The 24,315-nt window shown below is 43.8% G+C and overlaps 1 protein-coding gene across 1 annotated transcript; it reads right to left on the reverse strand.

Moving 5' to 3' along the window:
* Nucleotides 1-763: 763 nt before the first annotated feature.
* LOC139413702 (solute carrier family 6 member 14) lies at nucleotides 764-24,153 on the reverse strand. Its single transcript, XM_071161384.1, has 15 exons — nucleotides 24,072-24,153; nucleotides 23,474-23,648; nucleotides 15,794-15,925; nucleotides 13,271-13,432; nucleotides 12,897-13,035; nucleotides 12,597-12,729; nucleotides 11,093-11,233; nucleotides 10,877-11,012; nucleotides 10,661-10,753; nucleotides 10,437-10,562; nucleotides 6,423-6,541; nucleotides 6,218-6,317; nucleotides 2,901-3,010; nucleotides 2,596-2,763; nucleotides 764-1,036 (listed from the first exon to the last, which is right to left on the reverse strand). The coding sequence occupies exons 1-15, from the start codon at nucleotides 24,132-24,134 to the stop codon at nucleotides 875-877; spliced, it is 1,959 nt and encodes a 652-aa protein (XP_071017485.1). The 5' UTR covers nucleotides 24,135-24,153; the 3' UTR covers nucleotides 764-874.
* Nucleotides 24,154-24,315: the final 162 nt, after the last annotated feature.

Consider the following 24,315-nt stretch of genomic DNA (forward strand, 5'->3'; position numbering starts at 1 on the left):
TAGAGGGTAATGGAGTAGCATGCTACTCTGTTACATTCACAACCCTCTCCATCACCATCTCAACCAGATCTGGGTTCAAATAGTAGTTGAAATGATATCAACCCCATCTCATCTCTCCCAGGTCGTTTCATCAGCTTCAATAAATAGTTCCGACCCCTAAGTATGTCATGAAGGAGCTGGGTCTAAAGGCTGTGTTGTTGCTAGGGCCAGTTGTCATGGCCCATTCTAACATCTGCACCATGTAATGTCTAACCCACTCTAATAAACTCCCAAAATATGAATGCATCCTGCTGTATGTCACTTTACTTCCTTTGTGGTCAACTACATTGCACTTGAACTGTGCAGAATCACTGATCTACAAATCACCTTGCATCCCACATAACTACTCAGTAAGTGATCAATATTAGCAACTCTGCACCTCAACTTTAAAAATAAAAAAAAGTTTAAGCATTCAACTAGAGAAGTCAAGAACAAATTCTTATTTCCAATGACGGCCAACCTTGCTCAAACACCCTCTGTCAGTTTAGTTTCAATAGAATCCATTTAACAAACAGTGAATAGCAGAGAGAGTAGTCCTTTATTACGGTCAAACGTTACCAGGCTAAGTGGTCATTAACATGACAGTTTAAGTTAAGGCATTGACATTTAACACGTAGAAAACATGTACACACAACAACAAAAAACATTTCAATTATGTGATGTTATGAATTAAAAATGTTAAAAGCTGACCACACCACAGTGCAAAGTGAAACTAAGCATGAATCAATGTGATCAGATAGTGGTAAAAAAAACAAGTATACAACGCTTATAAAAATCTTATGAAAAGTGGTGATACCAAAATGTTGACACCATACACACACACCCCCCCAGGGGGTTAGAGGCGTGTGAGGTGGTTGGAGATGTGGTAAACATTGTTGTCTGGCAGGTGGAGAGAGTTCTTCCTATAGTACCGCTGTCCGTCTGTATAACGCCCGCCACGGTGGACCTCCAGGTATGGACCCCAACCCTCCACAGGAGAACACACAGCACACATACGCTGCAGACAGAGACACAATGCACTGTAATAGAGAGGATGCTTGGAGAGACACAGGCAGAATCATATGACCCACTCTTCAGTGGGTCATATGATTGAGTGTAGTCTGGCCCAGGAGTGGGAAGGTTAACGGAAAGGCTCTGGAGCAACGAACAGCCCTTGCTGTCTCTTCCTGGCCGGTTCCCCTCTTTCCACTGGGATTCTCTGCCTCTAACCCTATTACAGGGGCTGAGTCACTGGCTTACTGGGGCTTTCATACCGTCCCTGGGAGGGGTGCGTCACTTGAGTGGGTTGAGTCACAACCCTTGGGTTGTGCCGTGGCGGAGATCTTTGTGGGCTATACTCGGCCTTATCTCAGGATGGTAAGTTGGTGGTTGAAGATATCCCTCTAGGGGTGTGGGGGCTGTGCTTTGGCAAAGTGGGTGGGGTTATATCCTTCCTGTTTGGCCCTGTCCGGGGGTGTCCTCGGATGGGGCCACAGTGTCTCCTGACCCCTCCTGTCCCAGCCTCCAGTATTTATGCTGCAGTAGTTTGTGTCGGGGGGCTAGGGTCAGTTTGTTATATCTGGAGTACTTCTCCTGTCCTATTCGGTGTCCTGTGTGAATTTAAGTGCGCTCTCTCTAATTCTCTCTCTCTCTCTCTCTCTCTCTCGGAGGACCTGAGCCCTAGGACCATGCCTCAGGACTACCTGACATGATGACTCCTTGCTGTCCCCAGTCCATCTGGCCGTGCTGCTGCTCCAGTTTCAACTGTTCTGCCTTATTATTATTGGACCATGCTGGTCATTTATGAACATTTGAACATCTTGGCCATGCTCTGTTATGATCTCCACCTGGCAAAGCCAGAAGAGGACTGGCCACCCCACATAGCCTGGTTCCTCTCTAGGTTTCTTCCTAGATTTTGGCCTTTCATGACATAATCATGACATATCTGATGCTGACCCTCAGCCTGAATCTACAACTCATAACATGCCACACACACATGCCACACACACATGCCACTGTCTATTATCTATCCTGTTGCCTAGTCACTTTACCCCTACATATATGTACATAGCTAACTCAATTACCTCTGCACATCGACTTGGTACTGGTACTCCCTGTATACAGGGCATTAGGAAAGAATTCAGAACTCTTGACTTTCCACATTACTACGTTACAGCCTTCTAAAATGGAATTGGTTTTAATCCCTCAATCTAAAACACAATACCCTGTAATCACTAGGAAAAACAAAAAAACAGGTTCGTAGTCATTTTGCAAATGTATAAACATTTTAAAATAAACAGAAATGACAAATTTACATAAGTATTCAGACCATTTACGCAGTACTTAGTTGAAGCACCTTTGGCAGCAATTACAGCCTAGAGTCTTCTTGGGTATGACACTACAAGCTTGGCACACCTGTATTTGGGGAGTTTGATTTGATATACTGCATGCATTTTGACCTGAACTTTCCAGGGCCTGGGTTTGATACCTGGCTAAAAAAAGGATTGACAATTCCAGGAGAAGTTCCAAACACTCTCAGAAGTCCTAAGCATCCACATCTCTGCCAGACACACCTACCTGCCACGGGTTTCCTTGGGCACAGAGTATTTTCCAGATGGCGACGAGGGGTATCCAGATGAGACAGAAAGCGATCATACACCATCCCAGAGCCACACCCCACGCAGGGTACTGCACCGTACCGTAGGATGGCGGACGGAAAGTCAACAACGACCACACCAAGATCACCTACACAACACACACATGCATTAGGGAAGTGTGTATGCGTGCCAGAGAACAGGGGTTAAAGAAATGAGGACACTGGAACAGAGAGCCAGGTAGGATAGAATCTAAATTATTAAGAGAAAGACAGAGAGATTACTCACAGTGATGACAGCAGGAGTGATGAAAAACCAGCATGCTCTCCACCACAGCCAGAAGAGAGAGCTCCTCGTCCCAATCATCATCTCTATGTCCTTAATGAAACGATTTCCTCCTTCAAACAAACACAGAATGTGCCATACTCTATAACATGTACTATACTGTATATAGCTATAATATAACATGCAAAATATACACTGAGTATACAAAACATTGAGAACACCTGCTCTTTCCAATGACCAGGTTAAGCCAGGTGAAAACTATGATCCCTCATTGATGTCACTTGTTAAATCCACTTCAAAATCAGTATAGATGAAGAAGAAGAGACAGGATGAAGGATTTTTAAGTCTTGAGACATGATTGTGTATGTGTGCCATTCAGAGGGTGAATGGGCAAGACAAAATATTGAAGTGCCTTTGAACGGGTTATGGAAGTAGGTGCCAGGTGCACCAGTTTGTGTCAATAACTGCAATGCTGCTGGAGTTTCATCCACTGCCCAAAGGACATCCAGCCAACTTGACAACTGGTGGAGGCATTGGAATCAACATGGGCCAGCAGCCCTGTGGAACGCTTTCAGCACCTTGTTGAGTCCGTGCTCCAATGAATTGAGGCTGTTCTGAGGGGGAAAATGGGGGAGGGGGGCACCCTAATGTTTGGTATACTCAGTGATGTGCATAGTGATTGGACAAAAGCAATGACAATACAGCCCCTCCATAGCCTCTCTTGAAAAAGCCAAACCTTGACCCAGAAAATATAAAAAACTATTGGCCTATATCGAATCTTCCATTCCTCTCAAATTTGTTTGAAAAAGCTGTTGCGCAGCAACTCACTGCCTTCCTGAAGACAAACACTGTATACGAAATGCTTCAGTCTGGTTTTAGACCCCATCATATCACTGAGACTGCACTTGTGAAGGTGGTAAATGACCTTTTAATGTCATCAGACCGAGGCTCTGCATCTGTCCTCGTGCTCCTGTCCTCCTCCTTTTGATACCATCGATCACCACGTTCTTTTGGAGAGATTGGAAATGCAAATTGGTCTACACGGACAAGTTCTGGCCTGGTTTAGATCTTATCTGTCGGAAAGATATCAGTTTGTCTCTGTGAATGGTTTGTCCTCTGACAAATCAACTGTAAATTTCGGTGTTCCTCAAGGTTCCGTTTTAGGATCACTATTGTTTTCACTATATATTTTACCTCTTGGGGATGGCATTCGAAAACATAATGTTAACTTTCACTGGTATGCGGATGACACACAGCTGTACATTTCAATTAAACATGGTGAAGCCCCAAAATTGCCCTCGCTAGAAGCCTGTGTTTCAGACATAAGGAAGTGAATGGCTGCAAACCTTCTACTTTTAAACTCGGACAAAACAGAGATACTTGTTCTAGGTCCCAAGAAACAAAGAGATCTTCTGTTGAATCTGACAATTAATCTTGATGGTTGTACAGTCGTCTCAAATAAAACTGTGAAGGACCTCAGCGTTACTCTGGACCCTGATCTCTCTTTTGACGAACATATCAAGACTGTTTCAATGACAGATTTTTTCCCTCTACGTAACATTGCAAAAATCAGAAACTTTCTGTCCAAAAATGATGCAGAAAAATGTATCCATGCTTTTATTACTTCTAGGTTAGACGACTGCAATGCTCTACTTTCCGGCTACCCGGATAAAGCACTAAATAAACTTCAGTTAGTGCTAAATACGGCTGCTAGAATCCTGACTAGAACCAAAACATTTGATCATATTACTCCAGTGCTAGCCTCCCTACACTGGCTTTCTGTTAAGGCAAGGGCTGATTTCAAGGTTTTACTGCTAACCTACAAAGCATTACATGGGCTTGCTCCTACCCATCTCTCTGATTTGGTCCTGCCGTATATACCTACACATACGCTACGGTCACAAGACGCAGGCCTCCTAATTGTCCTTAGAATTTCTAAGCAAACAGCTGGAGGCAGGGTTTTCTCCCATAGAGTTCCATTTATTATGGAATGGTCTGCCTTTCCATGTGAGAGACGCAGACTCGGTCTCAACCTTGAAGTCTTTACTGAAGACTCATCTCTTCAGTGGGTCATATGATTGAGTGTAGTCTGGCCCAGGAGTGTGAAGGTGAACGGAAAGGCTCTGGAGCAACGAAACGAACTTGCTCTCTGCCTGGCCGGTTCCCCTCTCTACACTGGGATTATCTGCCTCTAACCCTATTACAGGGGCTGAGTCACTGGTTTACTGGTGCTCCTTCATGCCGTCCCTAGGAGGGGTGCGTCACTTGAGTGGGTTGAGTCACTGACGTGATCTTCCTGTCTGGGTTGGCGTCCCCCCTTGGGTTGTGCCGTGGCGGAGATCTTTGTGGGCTATACTTGGCCTTGTCTCAGGATGGTAAATTGGTGGTTGAAGATATCCCTCTAGTGGTGTGGGGGCTGTGCTTTGGCAAAGTGGGTGGGGTTATATCCTTCCTGTTTGGCCCTGCCTAGGGGTATCATCGGATGGGGCGACAGTGTCTCCTGACCCCTCCTGTCTCAGCCTCCAGTATTTATGCTGCAGTAGTTTATGTGTCGGGGGGCTAGGGTCAGTTTGTTATATCTGGAGTACTTCTCCTGTCTTTTATCTGGTGTCCTGTGTCAATTTAAGTATGCTCTCTCTAATTCTCTCTTTCTCTCGGAGGACCTGAGCCCTAGGGCCATGCCTCAGGACTACCTGGCATGATGACTCCTTGCTGTCCCCAGTCCACCTGGCCGTCCCCAGTCTACCTGGCCGTGCTGCTGCTCCAGTTTCAACTGTTCTGCCTGCGGCTATGGAATCCTGACCTGTTCACCGGACGTGCTTCCTGTCCCAGACCTGCTGTTTTCAACTCTCTGCAGACAGCAGGATTGGTAGAGATACTCTTAATGACCGGCTATGAAAAACCAATTGACATTTACTCCTGAGGTGCTGACTTGCTGCACCCTCGACAACTACTGTGATTATTATTATTTGACCATGCTGGTCATTTATGAACATTTGAACATCTTGGCCATGTTCTGTTATAATCTCCACCTGGCACAGCCAGAAGAGGACTGGCCACCCCTCATAGGATGGTTCCTCTATAGGTTTCTTCCTAGGTTTTGGCCTTTCTAGGGAGTTTTTCCTAGCCACCGTGCTTCTACCCCTGCATTGCTTGCCGTTTGGGGTTCAGGCTGGGTTTCTGCCCAGCACTTTGAGATATCAGCTGATGTACGAAGGGCTATATAAATACATTTGATAACATAAAAAATCCTCTACATGTACCCATCACACAATATATTCTGTAGATGTAGCTATAACATGTAATATACTTCCATTTACCGTAGAAGTAGAATACCCCAACAAGCTCCAGCAGAGCAGCGATCAGTAGAACAAAGCCAGCACAGAACTGATCCATCAGAGTCACCCAATATATCCCTGCCTGGAGTTACACACAGACAGTAATCACACGCATTCGCAATAAATTAATGTGAACGAAATTGTGGTATCTAAGGACCTATTTTAGTTATGGTAACTAAGGATTTACCTGGGTTACGCACGGCAGGCCGAGCAGGAAAAGGATGGCACAGGTTCCCACAGAGATGATAGAGCGTTTTGATTTGAACCTCTCAGGGAAGGCATCCTGTAGGCAGGTGGAGATGACCTCTGAGGGAACACGGCAAGAGTCAGAGGTCACTGTCCAGGTCTAGTTAGGAGTGTGTGTGTGTGTGTGCAAACACACACGGAAAGTATTCAGACCCCTTCACGATTTCACGTTACAGCCTAAAATGTATCAAAACTTTTTTCCCCATCAATCTACACAATACCCCATAATGACAAAGCACAAACAGTTTATTTCAACACATTTATAAACAAATGTAACCTGAAATATCATATATTCATATGTATTCAGACCCTTTACTCAGTACTTCGTTGAAGCACCGTTGGCAGCGATTACAGCCTTGAGTCTTCTTGACCATGACGCTAAAAGCTTGGCACACCGGTATTTCGGGAGTTTCTCACATTTTTCTCAAGCTCGGTCAGGTTGGATGGGGAGCGTCACTGCACAGCTATTTTCTGGTCTCTCCAGAGATTGGGTTCAAGTCCAGGGTCTGGCTGGGCCACTCAAGGACATTCAGAGACTTGTCCCGAAGCCACTCCTGCGTTGTCTTGGCTGTGTGATTAGGGTTGTTCTGTTGGAAAGTGAACCTTCTACCCATTCTGAAGTCCTGAGCAGGTTTTCAGCAAGGATGTCTGCACTTTCCAGCGTTTAACTTTCCCTCGATCCTGCCTAGTCTCCCAGTCCTACTGCTGAGAAAATAAAAATAAAAATTCACACAGCGTGATGCTGCCAGATTTCCCCCAGACGTGACATTTGGCATTCAGGTCAAAGAGTTCAATCTTGGTTTCATCAGACCAAGGAATCTTGTTTCTCATGGTCTGAAAGTCCTTTAGGTGCCTTTTGGCTAATTACAAGCAAGCTGTCATGCGCCTTTCACTGAGGAGTGGCTTCCGTCTGGCCACTCTACCATAAAAAGCCTGATTGGTGGAGTGCTTTAGAGATGTTGTCGTTCTGGAAGTTTCTCCCATCTCCACAGATGAACTCTGGAGCTCTGTCAGAGTGACCATTGGGTTCTTGGTCACCTCCAAGGCCCTTCTCCCCCGATTGCTCAGAGTTTCCGTGCGGCCAGGTCTAGGAAGACTCTTGGTGGTTCCAAACTTCTTCCACTTAAGAATCATGGAGGCCACTGTGTTGATGGGGACCTTCAATGCTGCAAAAAGGTTTTGGTACCCTTCCCCAGATCTGTGCCGACACAATCCTGTCTCAGATCTCTACGGACAATTCTTTCAACCTCATGGCTTGGTTTTTGCTCTGACATGCACTGTGTAACGGATATCGTCCTCTTCGTCTGAGGAGGAGTAAGGATCAGATCAAAGCGCAGCACGTGTTCATGATGATTTTAATAAAAGAAAGCACTGAATCAAAACAATAAACGATGACGTGAATATACCAAAACCGAAACAGTACCATGTGACCAAACACTCACACTGAAACAAACACCCACAACCCAACAGTGAAACCCAGGCTACCTAAGTATGATTCTCAATCAGAGACAACTAACGACACCTGCCTCTGATTAAGAACCATACAAGGCCGAACACAAAAACCAACATAGAAAAACAAACAGACTGCCCACCCCAACTCACGCCCTGACCATACTAAAACAAAGAATAAAATAACAGAACTATGGTCTGAACGTGACACACTGTCAACTGTGGGACCTTACTTAACAGGTGTGTGCGCCTTTCCAAATCATGTCCAATCAATTGAATTTACCACAGGTGTACTCCAAATCAAGTTGTGGAAACATCAAGGACGATCAATGGAAACAGGATGTGCCTGAGCTCAATTTCAAGTCTCACCTGAACAGAGCAAAGTACAGAGAGAGATCCTTGATGAAAACCTGCTCTAGAGTGAGCAGGACCTCACTTTGGGGCAAAGTTCCACCTTCCAACAGGACAACAACCTTAAGCACACAGCCAAGACAATGCAGGAGCGGCTTTGGCACAAGTCTCTGAATATTCTTGAGTGGCTCAGCCAGAGCCCGGACTTGAACACAATGGAACATCTCTGGAGAGACCTGAAAATATCTGTGCAGCAATGCTCCCCATCCAACCTGACAGAGCTTGAAAGGATCTGCAGAGTAGAATGGGAGAAACTCCCCAAATACAGGTGTGCCAAGCTTGTAGCGTTATACCCAAAGAATACTTGAGGCTGTATTCACTGCCAAAGGTGCTTCAACAAAGTACTGAGTAAAGAGTAATTACACTACCAGTCAAAAGTTTGGACACTCACTCAAGGGCTTCCTTATTTTTTATTACTTTCTACATTGTAAAATACATCAAACCTAAGCAATATGGAATCATGTAGTAACCAAACAAATAGTGTTAAACAAATCAAAATATATTTCACACTTGAGATTCATCAAAGTATCCACCCTTGCACACTCTTGGTATTCTCTCAACCAGCTTCATGAGGTAGTCACCTGGATTACATTTCAATTAACAGGTGTGCCTTGTTAAAAGTGCATTTGTTGAATTTATTTCCTTCTTAAATGCATTTGAGCCAAGCAGTTGTGTTGTGACAAGGTATTGGTGGTTTACAGAAGATAGCTCTATTTGGTAAAATACCAAGTCCATATCATGGCAAGAACAGCTCAAATAAGCAAAGAGAAACAGTCTACCATAACTTTAGCACATGATGGTCAGTCAATCCGGAAAAGTAAGAACTTTGAAAGTTTCTTCAAGTGTAGTCGCAAAATGATGAAACTGGCTCTCATGAGGACCGCCCCAGGAAAGGAAGACCCAGAGATACCTCTGCTGCAGAGGATAAGTTCATTAGTAACCAGCCCAAATAAATGCTATTCAGAGGAGACTATGTGAATCAGGCCATCATGGTTGAATTGCTGCAAAGAAACCACTACTAAAAGGACACCAATAAGAAGAGGAGACTTGCTTGGGCCAAGAAATATGAGCGGTGGTGTGATAGTGCTTTTCTTGTGACACTGATTTATTTAGAATTCAAGGCACACTTAACCAGCATCGCTACCACAGCATTCTGCAGCGATACGCCATCCCATCTGGTTTGCGCTTAGTGGTACTATCATTTGTTTTTCAACAGAGCAATGACCCAACACACCTCCCGGCTGTGTAAGGGCTATTTGACCAAGACGGAGAGTGATGGAGTGCTGCTTCAGATGACCTGGCCTCCACAATCCCCCGACCTCAACCCAATTGAGATGGTTTGGGATGAGTTGGACCGCAGAGTGAAGGAAAAGCAGCCAACAAGAGCTCAGCAAATGTGGGAACTCCTTCAAGACTGATGGGAAAGCATTCCAGGTGATAACCTCCTGAAGCTGGTTGAGAGAATGTCAACAGTGTGCAAAGCTGTCATGGTGGCTACTTTGAAATATCTCAAATATATTTTTTTGTTGAACACTTTTTTGGTTACTACACGATTCCATGTGTTATTTCATAGTTTTGATGTCTTCACTATTATTTGACAATGTAGAATAAAGAAAAATCCTGGAATGAGTAGGTGTCCAAACTATTTTTTGTTTAAATACATTTTAGTATTTTGTACACCAACGTCAAACAGCTGAAAATACAATATTTTTTGTTATGGAAAATATATTTCACAGCGTTTTAGATGCTACAATGACTCTCTACACTATACTTGCTTGTTTTGTCACACACTGAAATTAGGTGAACTATTCGAATTTTAGCAGTCAGGAAGTGGCAGAGCAATTTCTGCATAGTGCATCTTTAAATGCATGGGAGTGTATGAGTATTTTCAAAAACTTTCCAAGTGTATTTCCAAATACATTCCAATATTCAACTACTGGTCTTTAAAAAAAAAAAATATATATATATATATATATATAAATACTTACTTCCAAATGTTTTTGAAAGTAATTGAAATACCCCAAATAGTTGGCAGTAAGTGAAATACCCTGGCGTGTGTGTCCCATGTGCATGGATGTGTGTGTGTCTGACTGACCTATGCCAGCGAACTGCGAGTCCAGTCCAAGGGTGAGCAGCATGAAGAAGAAGAGGATGGACCAAAGAGGAGAAATTGGCAGCTTGGACAGGGCATCAGGGTACGCAATAAATGCTAGTCCAAAACCTACACGCATGCACACGCGCACACTTTGTTAGTGTTTGTTAAGTGGCTATTGTGTCAGTAAGGTAAAGCTAAACACTAGACAGTGGTGTACTACTCACCTGCTTGGGCCACCTCGGATACAGGCTTTCCATAGACATGAGCCATGTGACCTAAGATGGAGAAGATGGCGAAGCCTGCAAACACACTGGTACCTATAGAGTGACATTAAAACGGGAAAGGAAAAACGATGTACCGGAACAGAATGAAACCTTGAAAGTTCTTCTTTATGATGCCATTAGCATCCATCTGGTGCGTGTGTGGTGTTTGAGTCATACCACAGTTGGTGAGGCAGACGGTCAGTGCGTCCTTGAACACATTGTTGTGGAACTTGTTATATGAAGACAGGGCCGTGACACCACCCCACGCTACTGACAGAGAATAGAAGATCTGTGTGGCTGCATCTCTCCACACCTGCCAGAAAGACCTACTATTTAGTTACTTCAGTCAAGCATGTGTATTTTGTGTTGACAGGTAAGAGGTTAGGCTCTAACCTCTGCCTCGCCCAGTTTTGTGAGGTTGGACTGGGAGCCAATGTAGAACTCGATCCCGTCTCTGGCGCCCTCTAGTGTAACTCCCCGGATCAGAAGAATCAGCAACACCACATAGGGAAACGTAGCGGTGAAATACACCACCTGGGGACAGACACACACAAATATTAGAGGGACACATGCACATCCGAAAGACACAGATTAGAAAGACAGGACCAACTCACACACTAGTGGGGAGCAGGTCAGCTCTTTGTTCGCCCGCAATTGCTAATAACCCATCGACAACCACCCAACTATATGTAATAAGTTTTAAACGGAGGCCCGCACCCGACCCTAACCCTCTAATATAGAAAATGGTGTAGGTTACTGTAAGGTTTTTGTTTTTTTAGTACTAAGTTGGCCTGATTTCAGATATGTTTTTGCTTGTAACTTCTAATGTTTTGGTAGGCTATTTGTAAGTCAACTTGTCTATAATTAGATACATGCAGCATCTCTTCTGTCATTGTTGCCCAAGACTAAATAAACCCTTGCTTACCAGAATCTAGTTGACATCGATAAATTTCTCAGTCATCTCTGATACTTCCATGGAGCAAAGATGTTTAGGGACCGGCAAGAAAATGAAATAACTAAAACTTAAAAGATGTGTAAAATTTCCAAATAATTTCAGTTTGACCGGTTGTAAGGAAATAGAAAGCTGTGAAAACAACCCAACGTGTTTCTCATAAGATTTCAGTTCAGCTTGGATGCATATTTTGTGGTTGAAATAGTATAATCTTTTATGATGCTGATAAAGATTGCACTGCGACAAACTGTATCTAACTGCAGATTTGCATTCTCTCAAGAAGCTGAAAGAAAGAAATCATATTGCTCCACTCCTGTGAGTAAAAATGTTGCCTACATTTTCTGTATCATTTTACTGCAAGAAATGATTAAATTCTGCAGGTGTTAATATTAAGGCTAAGTGAGCGGTTATAGACCTACAGTCAGTGTCCAGATTTCAGTTTCCATTTAACCCATCAACAGTAGGCTACAATTCCCTTGACGTGCTATAGGCCTATTTGAAGTCCCCGTCTTGTGACTGAGGCACTGTACAAATTTGACAACCACACATAACATAGCCAGCACTGCTATCATCCTCTTTGACCACTTCAAATATAACTTTTCTGGCCCTCCCTTGTCTTTATTTTCAACTCTCCATTTCGCAGCTTTTCTCTAAACTCAGACATTGTCCTTTTTTTCCCTCCTTGGATCGACGTTAACTTGTCCTGCCCGTTCCAAATGCATTTGGCGACTGGCATGTAAGCTACTTGGTGCATGTACAGTTAGGCCCTAAAGTTTATGCACTAATGCCAGCTAGCCTAAAATAATGAAAGGTATCATTTTCCCTTTATACAATATTTCATGACCCTAAACCTGCCCGCCTCGTGAATATAACTGCGGCGATTGTGGGTTATGGGTCAACCCGCACATCACTATCACACACAAACAGGAAATGGGTCATACAGACTTTTCCTGAGGACTTGATGCCTTTGTAAAGGGCAGCAGCGATGAACAGCCATCCCAGTAGCAGACAGAGAGCCAGATGCCAGACCACCGGACCGGTCTCATCCAGACCACTGGACCTTTGTAAGGCCACCAGGCTGGGGATAGACAAAGAGATTGTCTGACTGTAAGGTGGTCAATCTTACAGACAGGATCAGTTTCAACATAGCATTATAGAGACAACCTGGCATTCAACACAACCTGTGTGACCTCTGAAGTATTTTCAACTTAGTGAAATTGAATCAAGTGTGTGTGTGTTACTCACTCCCAATACTGTTCGCTGGGGCTCTGTACTGGGATGCTGATGATGTTTTCCTTTGGGCAAGTCTCATTCTCCCACAGCGTCATGTTGGCTACAATTACTGGTTCACTCCAGTTGGCAGCTAGGGTATTGTTGCACACTTCTGTAGAGGTCAGAAGCCATTGTCAGAGTGGTAAAGTTACATGGCACTCTGTTCAGGTTCAGCTAGGTCATGTTCATTAAAGCATATCATGGAAAACATTAATGTCAGGTAATGGAAAATATTGGTCAAGGTTATTTTGTTTGGAGCCTAATTAACATGATAGAAGAGTAAAAGCTGCACAACAGGGAAACTTCACTACATCTTTAGATGAGACACAACATTATAAAACAGGTACCTCTAGGTGTGAGGCTACAATTGCTGTTGGACCAGTAGAAACAGTCACTCCATGGCAGAGGGGACTGGAATGAGGCAAACATGTAGTAAAGACTGTAGGCAATGATGACGTTGTAGTAGATGCCTACTAACGTACTGACCAAAACCATAGCTACACCCACACCTGGAGAGGATATGGAAAGGGAGAGTGAGGAGAGAGAGCAGGAATTGAGTTAGATGTAAATCAAGGCGGATTCTTCAATATTTGAATTTCAATTCACTTCCTGAATAGATTGAATCGTCACCATCCCTGATAGCAGTGACTTTATTGATAAGTTCTGTGAAGTTCAATCTTTATCACATACTGATTCAGCCGAAAGGCAAACAGACAGAACCAGTGCTTCCTGGTATACTGGTCAACCAGTCACATTGTAGTTCCTCATCTTGAGATGTATCTAATCAAGGAAGTCCCATTGAGGAAAACATTCTATTTTCCAAGGAAGACATAACAGAGAACACATGGGAAGTGAGACATTCTATGGTATGATGTATCCACCAAAGCATGTGAAAGAATAACTACAGTGGCAATGTACAAAAATTACACTGACCACAAATACACAATTCGAAAGATTTTACTGAGTTACAGTTCATATAAGAAACTCAGTCACTTTAAATACATTCATTAGGCCCTAATCTATGGATTTCACATGACAGGGAATACAAATATGCATCTGTTGGTCACAGATACCTTAAAAAAAGAAAAAAGAAATAAAAGTAGGTGCGTGGATCAGAAAACCAGTCAGTATCTGGTGTGATCACCATTTGCCTCATGCAGTGCGACACATCTCCTTTGTATAGAGTTGATCAGGCTGTTGATTGTGGCCTGTGGAATATTGTCCCACTCCTCTTCAATGGCTGTGCGAAGTTCCTGGAAATTGGCGGGTACTGGAACACGCTGTCGTACATGTCGACCCAGAGCATCCCAAACATGATCAAGGGGTAATTTCATTTTCATCTGTGTACATTCAAAATTGCCATTAATAAAATGCAATTGTGTTCGTTGCCCGTAGCTTATGCCTGTCACCACACAAAAAGCACACTTTTCTAGCGTGCAAGTGGCCATCGAAGATGAGCATTTGCCCACTGAAGTCGGTTAAAACGCCAAACAGCAGTCAAGTCAACGAGCAAGCTGATGAGCTTCCATGACACGGTTTGACAGTTAGTGCTGAAATTCTTCATTTGTGCAAACCCACAGTTTCACCAGCTGTATGGGTGGAAGTGAAAAAGCTGGATGTGGAGGTCACGGGCTGGCGTGGTTGCAGGTGGTCTCCGGTTGTGAGGCCAGTTGGACGTACTGCCAAATTCTCTAAAACATAAAATTCTCTGGCAACAGTTCTGGTGGACATTCCTGCAGTCAGCATGCCAATTGAACACTCCCTCAAAACATGTGGCATTGTGTTATGTGACAAAACATTTGTGGCTTTTTGTCCCCAGTTCACCTGTGTAATGATATACCACACTTATCAGGTGAATGGATTATCTTGCCAAAGGAGAAATTATCACTAATGAGGATGTAAACAAATTTGTGCTAAACATAATAACAAAATAAGATGTGCTTATGGACAATTTCTAGGATCTTTTATTTCAGCTCACAAACAAGTATTACTAAGAAATTGCTTACATGCACATCCTAGAGCAATATTTCTTAATCCTGGTTCCGGGGATCCAAAAAGGGTGCACATTTGCTCTAGCGCTACACACCGGATTGGAATAAACAACAAATGTGAATCAGGTGCGTTACGTAGTGCTAGGGTTAAAAACAAAAACCAGAATTTGGAAACACTACCCTTGACAGTTTTATAACTAACCAATAGCAGTAGAGAAGGACTTGGTCCAATATGCACCATGAATGTGTTCTGTGTTTTGGCACATTCAGCAGCTAGAGGCCAGTCTGACAGAGTGATACAGTAACCCATTGGGCTTGGTAGGGTTATAAGTTAGCTCAGGGGCTGGGTACATACAGTAAATGGACTAGCAGCCTTATAGGGTTAGCCCTGGGTCTAGACTGATCGTTCCTCCAGCTCATACATCGAGTTTAGATTCAGGTCATATGGTTAACCATTAATACACTGCTCAAACAAACTTCAGACAATTTTCCTCTAAGGTCAATAAAGCTGATCCCGTTGTGTAATGGGCTGGCTGCTCACACAACATTCAAACAGAGAGTAGTAGCAAACACTCCCCAAAAGGTCTGAGTGGTGAAGGGAATGGATGAGTTCCTTGAAGTGGAAAAAAAAGTCATACAGCTGGTCCCAATCCACTCCTTAACCATTCCCTTTGGCCCTTTACCCTTCAATGTCTGCAGATCTGAAGAGTCTGGCTAGGTATAAGCAGTATAGTGGTGAAGGTTCCAAAAACATAGCTTATACCTTACATACTGTATCTGCAAATATTGAAGGGTTGAGACCAAGAGTAATGGGTAGACATTGAATTGGGACCGGTTTGGGCTTAGGTGGTAAATTAGGGGTACAAGGCTTAGTCTTACCCTGAAATATGGGCAGAGCCCGCCACACATTGACAGGGCCTTGGCTGCAGAACTGACCAAAGGAACTCTCCAGGAAGAACAGAGGTATACCAGCAACAGCCAGCATGATGACATACGGGATGAGGAAAGCACCTAGAGACAGAGAGGACAGAAAACTTGACACTAATAACAAATGCAGGAATATGAGGTAGCCAGTGGATGGTGGAAGCATATATGGGCTTAACTACAATAATCTGAAATGAATCTTTAAGAATGTTCTGCCATGGTCTAGTTTATAAGTGATTATAGGGTAGGATTCCCAAATAGGCGGCCTGCGGGACAGAGTTGGCCAGTAGGTGATTTTATTAGGCCCCCCAAGTTCTGACACTTATAATTATTTTGGGACATAAGACTAAAATCACCAGGAAATAAGCTTCAAGTGATTTTAAATTTAGGAAATCTGTTGCTATGTAAACCCACGCATAAAGAGGCATGTGAGCTTATCAAGGTTTTAAATGATTCCGTTTTTTGTCAAATATGTGATCGGTTAGTTTTTTTGCGGTCAATTTGCAATGTTGAAATTTAAACTCAGCAAAAGAAACGACCCCGTCTATCAAAAATAATTTGTAAAAATCCAAATAACTTCACATATCTTCATTGCAAGTGGTTTAAAACACCGTTTCCAATGCTTGTTCAATGAACCATAAACAATTAATGAACATGCACCTGTGGAACAGTCGTTAAGACACTAACAGCTTACAGACGGTAGGCAATTAAGGTCAGTTATGAAAACTTAAGACACTAAAGAGGCCTTTCTATTGACTCTGAAAAATACCAAAAGAAAGATGCCCAGGGTCCCTGCTCATCTCCGTGAACGTGCCTTAAGCATGCTGCAAGGAGGCATGAGGACTGCAAATGTGGTCAGGGCAATAAATTGCAATGTCCATACTGTGAGACGCCCAAGACAGCACTACAGGGAGACAGGACGGAGAGCTGATTGTCCTCGCAGTGGCAGACCACGTGTAACAACACCTGCACAGGATCGGTACATCCGAACATCACACCTGCGGGACAGGTACAGCATGGCAACAACAACAGTCCGAGTTACACCAGGAACGCACAATCCCTCCATCAGTGCTCAGACTGTCCGTAATAGGCTGAGAGAGGCTGAACTGAGGGCTTGTAGGCCTGTTGTAAGGCAGGTCCTCACCAGACATCACCGGCAACAACGTCGCCATTGGGCACAAACCCACCGTCGCTGGACCAGACAGGACTGGCAAAAGTGCTCGTCACTGACGAGTCACAGTTTTGTCTCACCAGGGGTAATGATCGGATTAACGTTTATCGTCAAAGGAATGAGCGTTACACTGAGGCCTGTACTCTGTAGCGGGATTAATTTGGAGGTGGAGGGTCCGTCATGGTCTGGGGCGGTGTGTCGCATCATCGGACTGAGCTTGTCGTCATTGCAGGCAATCTCAATGCTGTGCATTACAGGGAAGACATCCTCCCCCCTCATGTGGTACCCTCCTGCAGGTTCATCCTGACATGACCCTCCAGCATGACAATGGCACCAGCCATATTGCTTGTTCTGTGCGTGATTTCCTGCAAGACAGGAATGTCAGTGTTCTGCCATGGCCAGCGAAGACCCTGGATCTCAATCCCATTGAGCACGTTTGGGACCTGTTGGATTGAAGGGTGAGGGCTAGGGCCATTCCCCCCAGAAATGTCTGGGAACTTGCAGGTGCCTTGGTGGAAGAGTGGGGTACCATCTCACAGCAAGAACTGGCAAATCTGGTGCAGTCCATGAGGAGGAGATGCACTGCAGTACCTAATGGAGCTGGTGGCCACACTAGATACTGACTGTTACTTTTGATTTTGACCCCCCTTTGTTCAGGGTCACATTATTCAATTTCTTGTCACATGTCTGTGGAACTTGTTCAGTTTGTCTCAGTTGTTGAATCTTATGTTCATACAAATATTTACACATGTTGCTGAAAATAAACGCAGTTGACAATGAGAGGACGTTTCTTTTTTTGCTGAGTTTATAACTATGTTCCGGCCCCCGACCGACCATCTGCTCAAGGAAAGAGAAAAATAATAATTGGCACACGGCTGAATGCAACTGGGGACCCGTTTTAGGGTATTGAGTTACTATTGAACAGGTGTGTCATTAGTGCACACTAAGCAAGCTTAGGTCACTGTGTATGTGTGTGTCAGTGGAGGCTCCTTCTCAGATGAAGGGGATGACCATCCTAATCAGTGAATTTCAGAAAAACCTAAATGTCAACATAAGATAAAACTATACTAAATATATTAATTTTACCAAAATTATTAAAACACTGTTTTGCAATGAGGGTCTACAGTAGCCTCAACAGCACCTTCTAGGGTAGAATAATAATAGTGTAGGTGGAGGAAAAATATATTTTCCATCCTCCTCTTGGTACATTGACTTCAATACAAAACCTAGGAGGTTCACGGTTCTCACCCACTTCCATAGATGTACACAGTAATTATGACAACTTCCGGAGGACGTCCTCCAACCTCAGAGCTCTTGCAGCATGAATTGACATGTCCATCCAATCAAATGATCAGATAATTAATCTGGAACTGAAAGCAGAAGCTACAGCTAGCTAGCACAGCCGTGCATCAAGTGTGGTGTGTTGTTGACTCAGAAAGACAATAGTTGAACAGTTTTAAACAAATTATTTTCTTAAATTAAGGATAAGCAGTTCATTGCCTTTCACTCACTTAGCTAGCTAAGGCAGCTAATATAGCCTACTCAACAACCTGACTCAAACAGCGAGGAATGCCATTTATGTTAGCTAGCTGGCTAAGGCAATCCAACACTGCAACTCTTCCAAGTCAAGGTAAGCTTTCGGTTTTAGTAATGTACTGCCGCCGGTGCCTGCCAGTCTAACTGCTAGCTGTACACATAGATTGGATTGTGGGCATATTAATGCGTTAGTTCTAGTAGGCCTAGCTATGTTGACTATGACAATAGCAAATATGGTACGTTTACATGCACACTAATAATTTCATATTAAACTGGTTATGGCACTAGGCAGATTATGCAATTAAAAAAAATAAAAAAGGCATTCCAGCAGTGTATTTGTTCTGTGCATGTGCTTGCACCTGCCAAGCGAGCCTCCCTCTTTAGGGCTAGTGAAGTGTGTTGGGCGCAACAATGTACAATACTGTTCAAAAGTTTGGGGTCACTTAGAAATGTCCTTGTTTTTGAAAGAAAAGCTCATTTCTTTTGTCCATTAAAATAACATCAAAAAATTATCAGAAATAAAGTTTATACATTGTTAATGTTGTAAATGACTATTGTAGCTGGAAACGGCAGATTTTTATGGAATATCTACATAGGCGTACATAGGCCCATTATGAGCAACCATCGCTCCTATGTTCCAATGGCACATTGTGTTAACTTATCCAAGTTTATCATTTTAAAAAGCTAATTAGTCATTAGAAAAAACTTTTGCAATTATGTTAGCCCAGCTGAACTTCTTTAGTGCTGACTAAAAAAGCAATTAAACTGGCCTTCTTTAGACTCGTTGAGAATCTGGAGCATCAGCATTTGTGGGTTCAATTACAGGCTCAAAATGGCCAGAAACAAAGAACTTTCTTCTGAAACTCAGTCTGTTCTTGTTCTGAGAAATGAAGGCTATTCCATGCAAGAAATTGCCAAGAAACTGAAGATCTGGTATAACGCTGTGTACTACGCCCTTCACAGAACAGCGCAAACTGGCTATAACCAGAATAAAAAGAGTGGGAGGCCCTGGTGCACAACTGAGCAAGAGGACAAGTACATTAGTGTCTAGTTTGAGAAACAGATGCCTCACAAGTCTTCAAATGGCACATTCATTAAATAGTACCCGCAAATCAAATCAGATTGTATTGGTCACATACACATGGTTAGCAGATGTTAATGCAAGTGTAGCGAAATGCTTCTGCATCTAGTTCCGACCATGCAGTAATATCTAACAAGTAATCTAACAATTTCACAACAACTACCTTATACACACAAGTGTAAAGGAATGAATGAGAATATGTACATATAAATACATGGGTGAGCGATGGCCGAACGGCATAGGCAAGATGCAGTAGATGGTATAGAATACAGTATATACATATGAGATGAGTAATGTAAGCATTGTATAAAGTGGCATTGTTTAAAGTGACTAGTGAGACATTTATTACATCCAATTTTTATTATTAAAGTGGCTAGAGATTTGAGTCAATATGTTGGCAGCAGCCACTCAATGTTAGTGATGGCTGTTTAACAGTCTGATGGCCTTGAGATAGAAGCTGTTTTTCAGTCTCTCGGTCCCAGCTTTGATGCACCTGTACTGACCTCGCCTTCTGGATGATAGGGGGGGGAACAGGCAGTGGCTCGGCTGGTTGTTGTCCTTGATGATCTTTTCGGCCTTCCTGTGACATCGGGTGGTGTAGGTGTCACGAAGGGCAGGTTGATTGTGCCCGGTGATGCGTTGTGCAGACCTCACTACCCTCTGGAGAGCCTTGCGGTTGTGGGCGGAGCAGTTGCCGTACCAACTTTTTGCCTCTGTAAAAGTTTGTGTTTTTGGTGACAAGCCACATTTCTTCAGCTTCCTGAGGTTGAAGAGGCGCTGTTGCGCATTCATCACCACACTGTCTGTGTGGGTGGACCATTTCAGTTTGTCCGTGATGTGTACTCAGAGGAACTTAAAACTTTCCACCTTCTCCACTACTGTCCAATCGATGTGGATAGAAGGGTGCTCCCTCTGCTGTTTCCTGAAGTTCACAATCATCTCCTTTGTTTTGTTGATGTTGAGTGTGAGGTTATTGTCCTGACACCACACTCTGAGGGCCCTCACCTCCCTGTAGGCCATCTCGTCGTTGTTGGTAATCAAGCCTACCACTGTAGTGTCGTCTGCAAACTTGATGATTGAGTTGGAGGCGTGCAAGGCCACGCAGTCATGGGTGAACAGGGAGTATAGGAGAGGGCTGAGAACGTACTCTTGTGGTGCCCCAATGTTGAGAATCAGCGGGGTGGAGATGTTACCTACCCTCACCACCTGGGGGGCGGCCCGTCAGAATTTCCAGGACCCAGTTGCACAGGGCGGGGTCGAGACCCAGGGTCTCGAACTTAATGACGAGTTTGGAGGGTACTATGGTGTTAAATGCTGCGCTGTAGTCGATGAAAAGCTTTCTTACATAGGTATTCCTCTTGTTGAGATTGGTTAGGACAGTGTGCAGTGTGATTGCATCGTCTGTGGACCTATTGGGGCGGTAAGCAAATTGGAATGGGTCTAGGGTGTCAGGTAGGGTGGAGGTGATATGGTCCTTGACTAGTCTCTCAAAGCACTTCATGATGACGGAAGTGAGTGCTACAGGGCGATAGTCATTTAGCTCAGTTACCTTAGTTTTCTTGGGGACAGGAACAATGGTGGCCCTCTTGAAGCATGTGGGAACAGCAGACTAGGATAGGGATTGATTGAATATGTCCGTAAACACACCAGCCAGCTGGTCTGCTATTGCTCTGAGGACGCGGCTAGGGATGCCGTTTGGGCCGGCAGCCTTGCGAGGGTAAACACGTTTAAATGTTTTACTCACATTGGCTGCGGTGAAGGAGAGCCCGCAGGTTTTGGTAGCGGGCCATGTCGGTGGCACTGTATTGTCCTCAAAGCGAGCAAAGATTTTGTTTAGTTTGCCTGGGAGCAAGACATCGGGGTCCGCGACGGGGCTGGTTTTCTTTTTGTAGTCTGTGATTGACTGTAGACCCTGCCACATACCTCTCGTGTCTGAGCCGTTGAATTGCGACTCTACTTTGTCTCCATGCTGACGCTTAGCTTGTTTGATTGCCTTGGAGGGAATAGCTAAACTGTTTGTATTCGGTCATGTTTCCGGCCGCCTTGCCCTGATTAAAAGCAGTGGTTCGCACTTTCAGTATTGCTTGAATGCTGCCATCAATCCACGGTTTCTGGTTGGGGAAGGTTTTAATTGTCGCCATGGGTACAACATCACCGATGCACTTGCTAATAATCTCGCTCACCAAAACAGCATATACATCAATGTTGTTCGACGCTATCCGGAACATATCCCAGTCCACGTGATCAAAGCAATCTTGAAGCATGGAATCAGATTGGTGGGACCAGCGTTGAACAGACCTGAGCACGGGCGTTCCCTGTTTAAGTTTCTGTCTATAGGCTGGGAGCAACAAAATGGAGTCGTGGTCAGATTTGCCGAAAGGAGGGTGAGGGAGGGCCTTGTATGCATCACGGAAGTTAGAGTAACAATGATCCAGAATTAGTCCAGCCCGGGTCGCGCATTCGATATGCTGATAAAAATTTAGGGAGCCTTGTCTTGATCCATTGTCCTGGGTGGTGGACCAAACAGAGGATCCGCTTCGGGAAAGTCGTGTTCCTGTCTCAACGTCAACAGTGAAGAGGCAACTCCGGGATGCTGGCCTTCTAGGTAGAGTTGCAAAAGAAAAAGCCATATCTCAGACTGGCCAATAAAAATAAAAGATTAAGATGGGCAAAAGAACACAGACACTGGACAGAGGGAGCTCTGCCTAGAAGGTCAGCATCCCGGAGTCGCCTCTTCACTGTTCTGGTTAGAGACAGTTTGCATTGTTCTGTGAAGGGAGTAGTTCACAGCACTGTACCAGATCTTCAGTTTCTTGACAATTTCTCACATGGAATAGCCTTCATATCTCAGAACAAGAATAGACTGAGTTTCAGAATAAAGTTTTTTGTTTATAGCCATTTTGAGCCTGTAATCGAACCCACAAGTGCTGATGCTCCAGCTACTCAAGCAGTCCAAAGAAGGACAGTTTTATTCCTTCTTTAAATCAGAACAGGTTTTCGGCTGTGCTAACATAATTGCAAAAGAGTTTCCTAATGATCAATTAGCCTTTTAAATTGCTAAAATTTGATTAGCTAACATATTGTGCCATTGGAACACAGGAGTGATGACTATCCACAATAGTCGCATTATTGTATGCATGTAACCGCACTCGATGTAGGCTGTGCAGTGGTTAGCAGTTAGGGTATGAAGGTTTGACTTAGATACGTTTTTTTCACCTGGTCACAGACAGCTGTTGTGTTGTGTACTTAACACCAAGCAAAGGGAAAAGGTGAGAGGAGAGAGAGCGGAGATCCGAGAAGGAATTATTCAACAAGCAAAGTGATGATGCTGTATGTGCCTGCTATGAAGGTGAACAGGTGATCAGGGGTGGATTCATTTCACCCATTCTGTTGCAAAACATTTCTTAAACAGAAGGAAACGGAACAAAACGGGATGAAACTATCAGAATTTGTCCAATTGAAACTGTACTTTTAGATGTTCCGTGTTGCCACTGTTTGGACTAGTGACTACAGCCTAGATCAGCTAGATGATGGCAAGAGTGTGCAAGGCGGCATTGAATGTGTCACCATCCGCCACCTTGGTTACTCCAATTTGTCTCTCAACCTGTGTACCTACGTTATAAACTTTCATTCGTAGGCTAGGTTGTAGCAACCTCATGATGGGTATTGGGCAAATTCGAGTATCATATAATAGACTAAACATTGAGCTGGGTTAATGGAGTATGAATGACAGTTATCCAATAGTCTGTAATAGAAATTAGGCCATGCTCAAAAATCATCATCCCTAATCTTAAACTGCACCGAGAGCCACTGGTGTGTGTGTGTGTACCGGTGTGTCCCCACTTACCTCCTCCATTCTTATAGGCCAGGTAGGGGAACCTCCATACATTCCCCAGACCCACAGCATAGCCAATCATAGACAACATGTACTCCCTCTTATTGGTCCAGTTCCCCCGGTCAATATTCTCATCATTGCTGCCCACATAGGAGTCCTGCTGCTGCTTCTCATGGTCATCCTTAACCTGCATCACAGACAGATAACCCAAGCACGCACATAGTAAGTGAGAGCATATTTCATAAAGCTTAGAAGGCAATGTCAAGCCATTGTTACATACGTGCAACACACTGGAATTCGTTTTTATTCATTTACAGTGAATAGCATCCCAACCGTGACAGAGAAGTAGGCTATACAGTTAAATTCTCCATTCCAGATTAATTATAATTCTACCTGTTTGTTATTTGGACCGCGCGAATAACAGCATATTTACCGATTAATCGATTCATACATTTTAAGCGTTTATCTTTATAAGTAGGCTAATCTCCCCAATTAAATAAATAAAAAGACAGTCGTCAGAATGAAGTTGCTTTGGTCAAAATATCGTTCCTCCCGCCAACAACCATGACTTAATTAACTGTTACACCAAGACAGTTGCATATCATCCTACCGTGTCAGTGGCCGCGGGGTTTTTAAATATTACGTCTGTGAAACTGCTCCAATATTTCCTCATTTTGCTGCTGTTTGTCACATTAAGAAGTGATGTGATGAGAAGCGTTTGTTTGGGACAGACAGGTAACACAGTTATTTAAACTCCCTTGAGCCTGAGTGACACGCTCGTCTCTCTAGCCAATCGCCGCTCTGATTCCGGAATCATCTGCATTACCCGCGTGCCAAATTATAGCTTGAGTGAA

Source organism: Oncorhynchus clarkii, chromosome 7, assembly GCF_045791955.1.
Source record: "Oncorhynchus clarkii lewisi isolate Uvic-CL-2024 chromosome 7, UVic_Ocla_1.0, whole genome shotgun sequence".
Classification (NCBI taxonomy): Eukaryota; Metazoa; Chordata; class Actinopteri; order Salmoniformes; family Salmonidae; genus Oncorhynchus; species Oncorhynchus clarkii.

Coding starts and splice junctions, on each gene's coding strand:
- LOC139413702 (XM_071161384.1), bottom strand. CDS start 24,134: ATGAGGAAATATTGGAGCAGTTTCACAGACGTAATATTTAAAAACCCC. Junction 23,649..24,071: donor ACCCCGCGGCCACTGACACG/GTAGGATGATAT, acceptor TCTGTGATGCAG/GTTAAGGATGACCATGAGAA. Junction 13,036..13,270: donor TTGTAGCCTCACACCTAGAG/GTACCTGTTTTA, acceptor TGACCTCTACAG/AAGTGTGCAACAATACCCTA.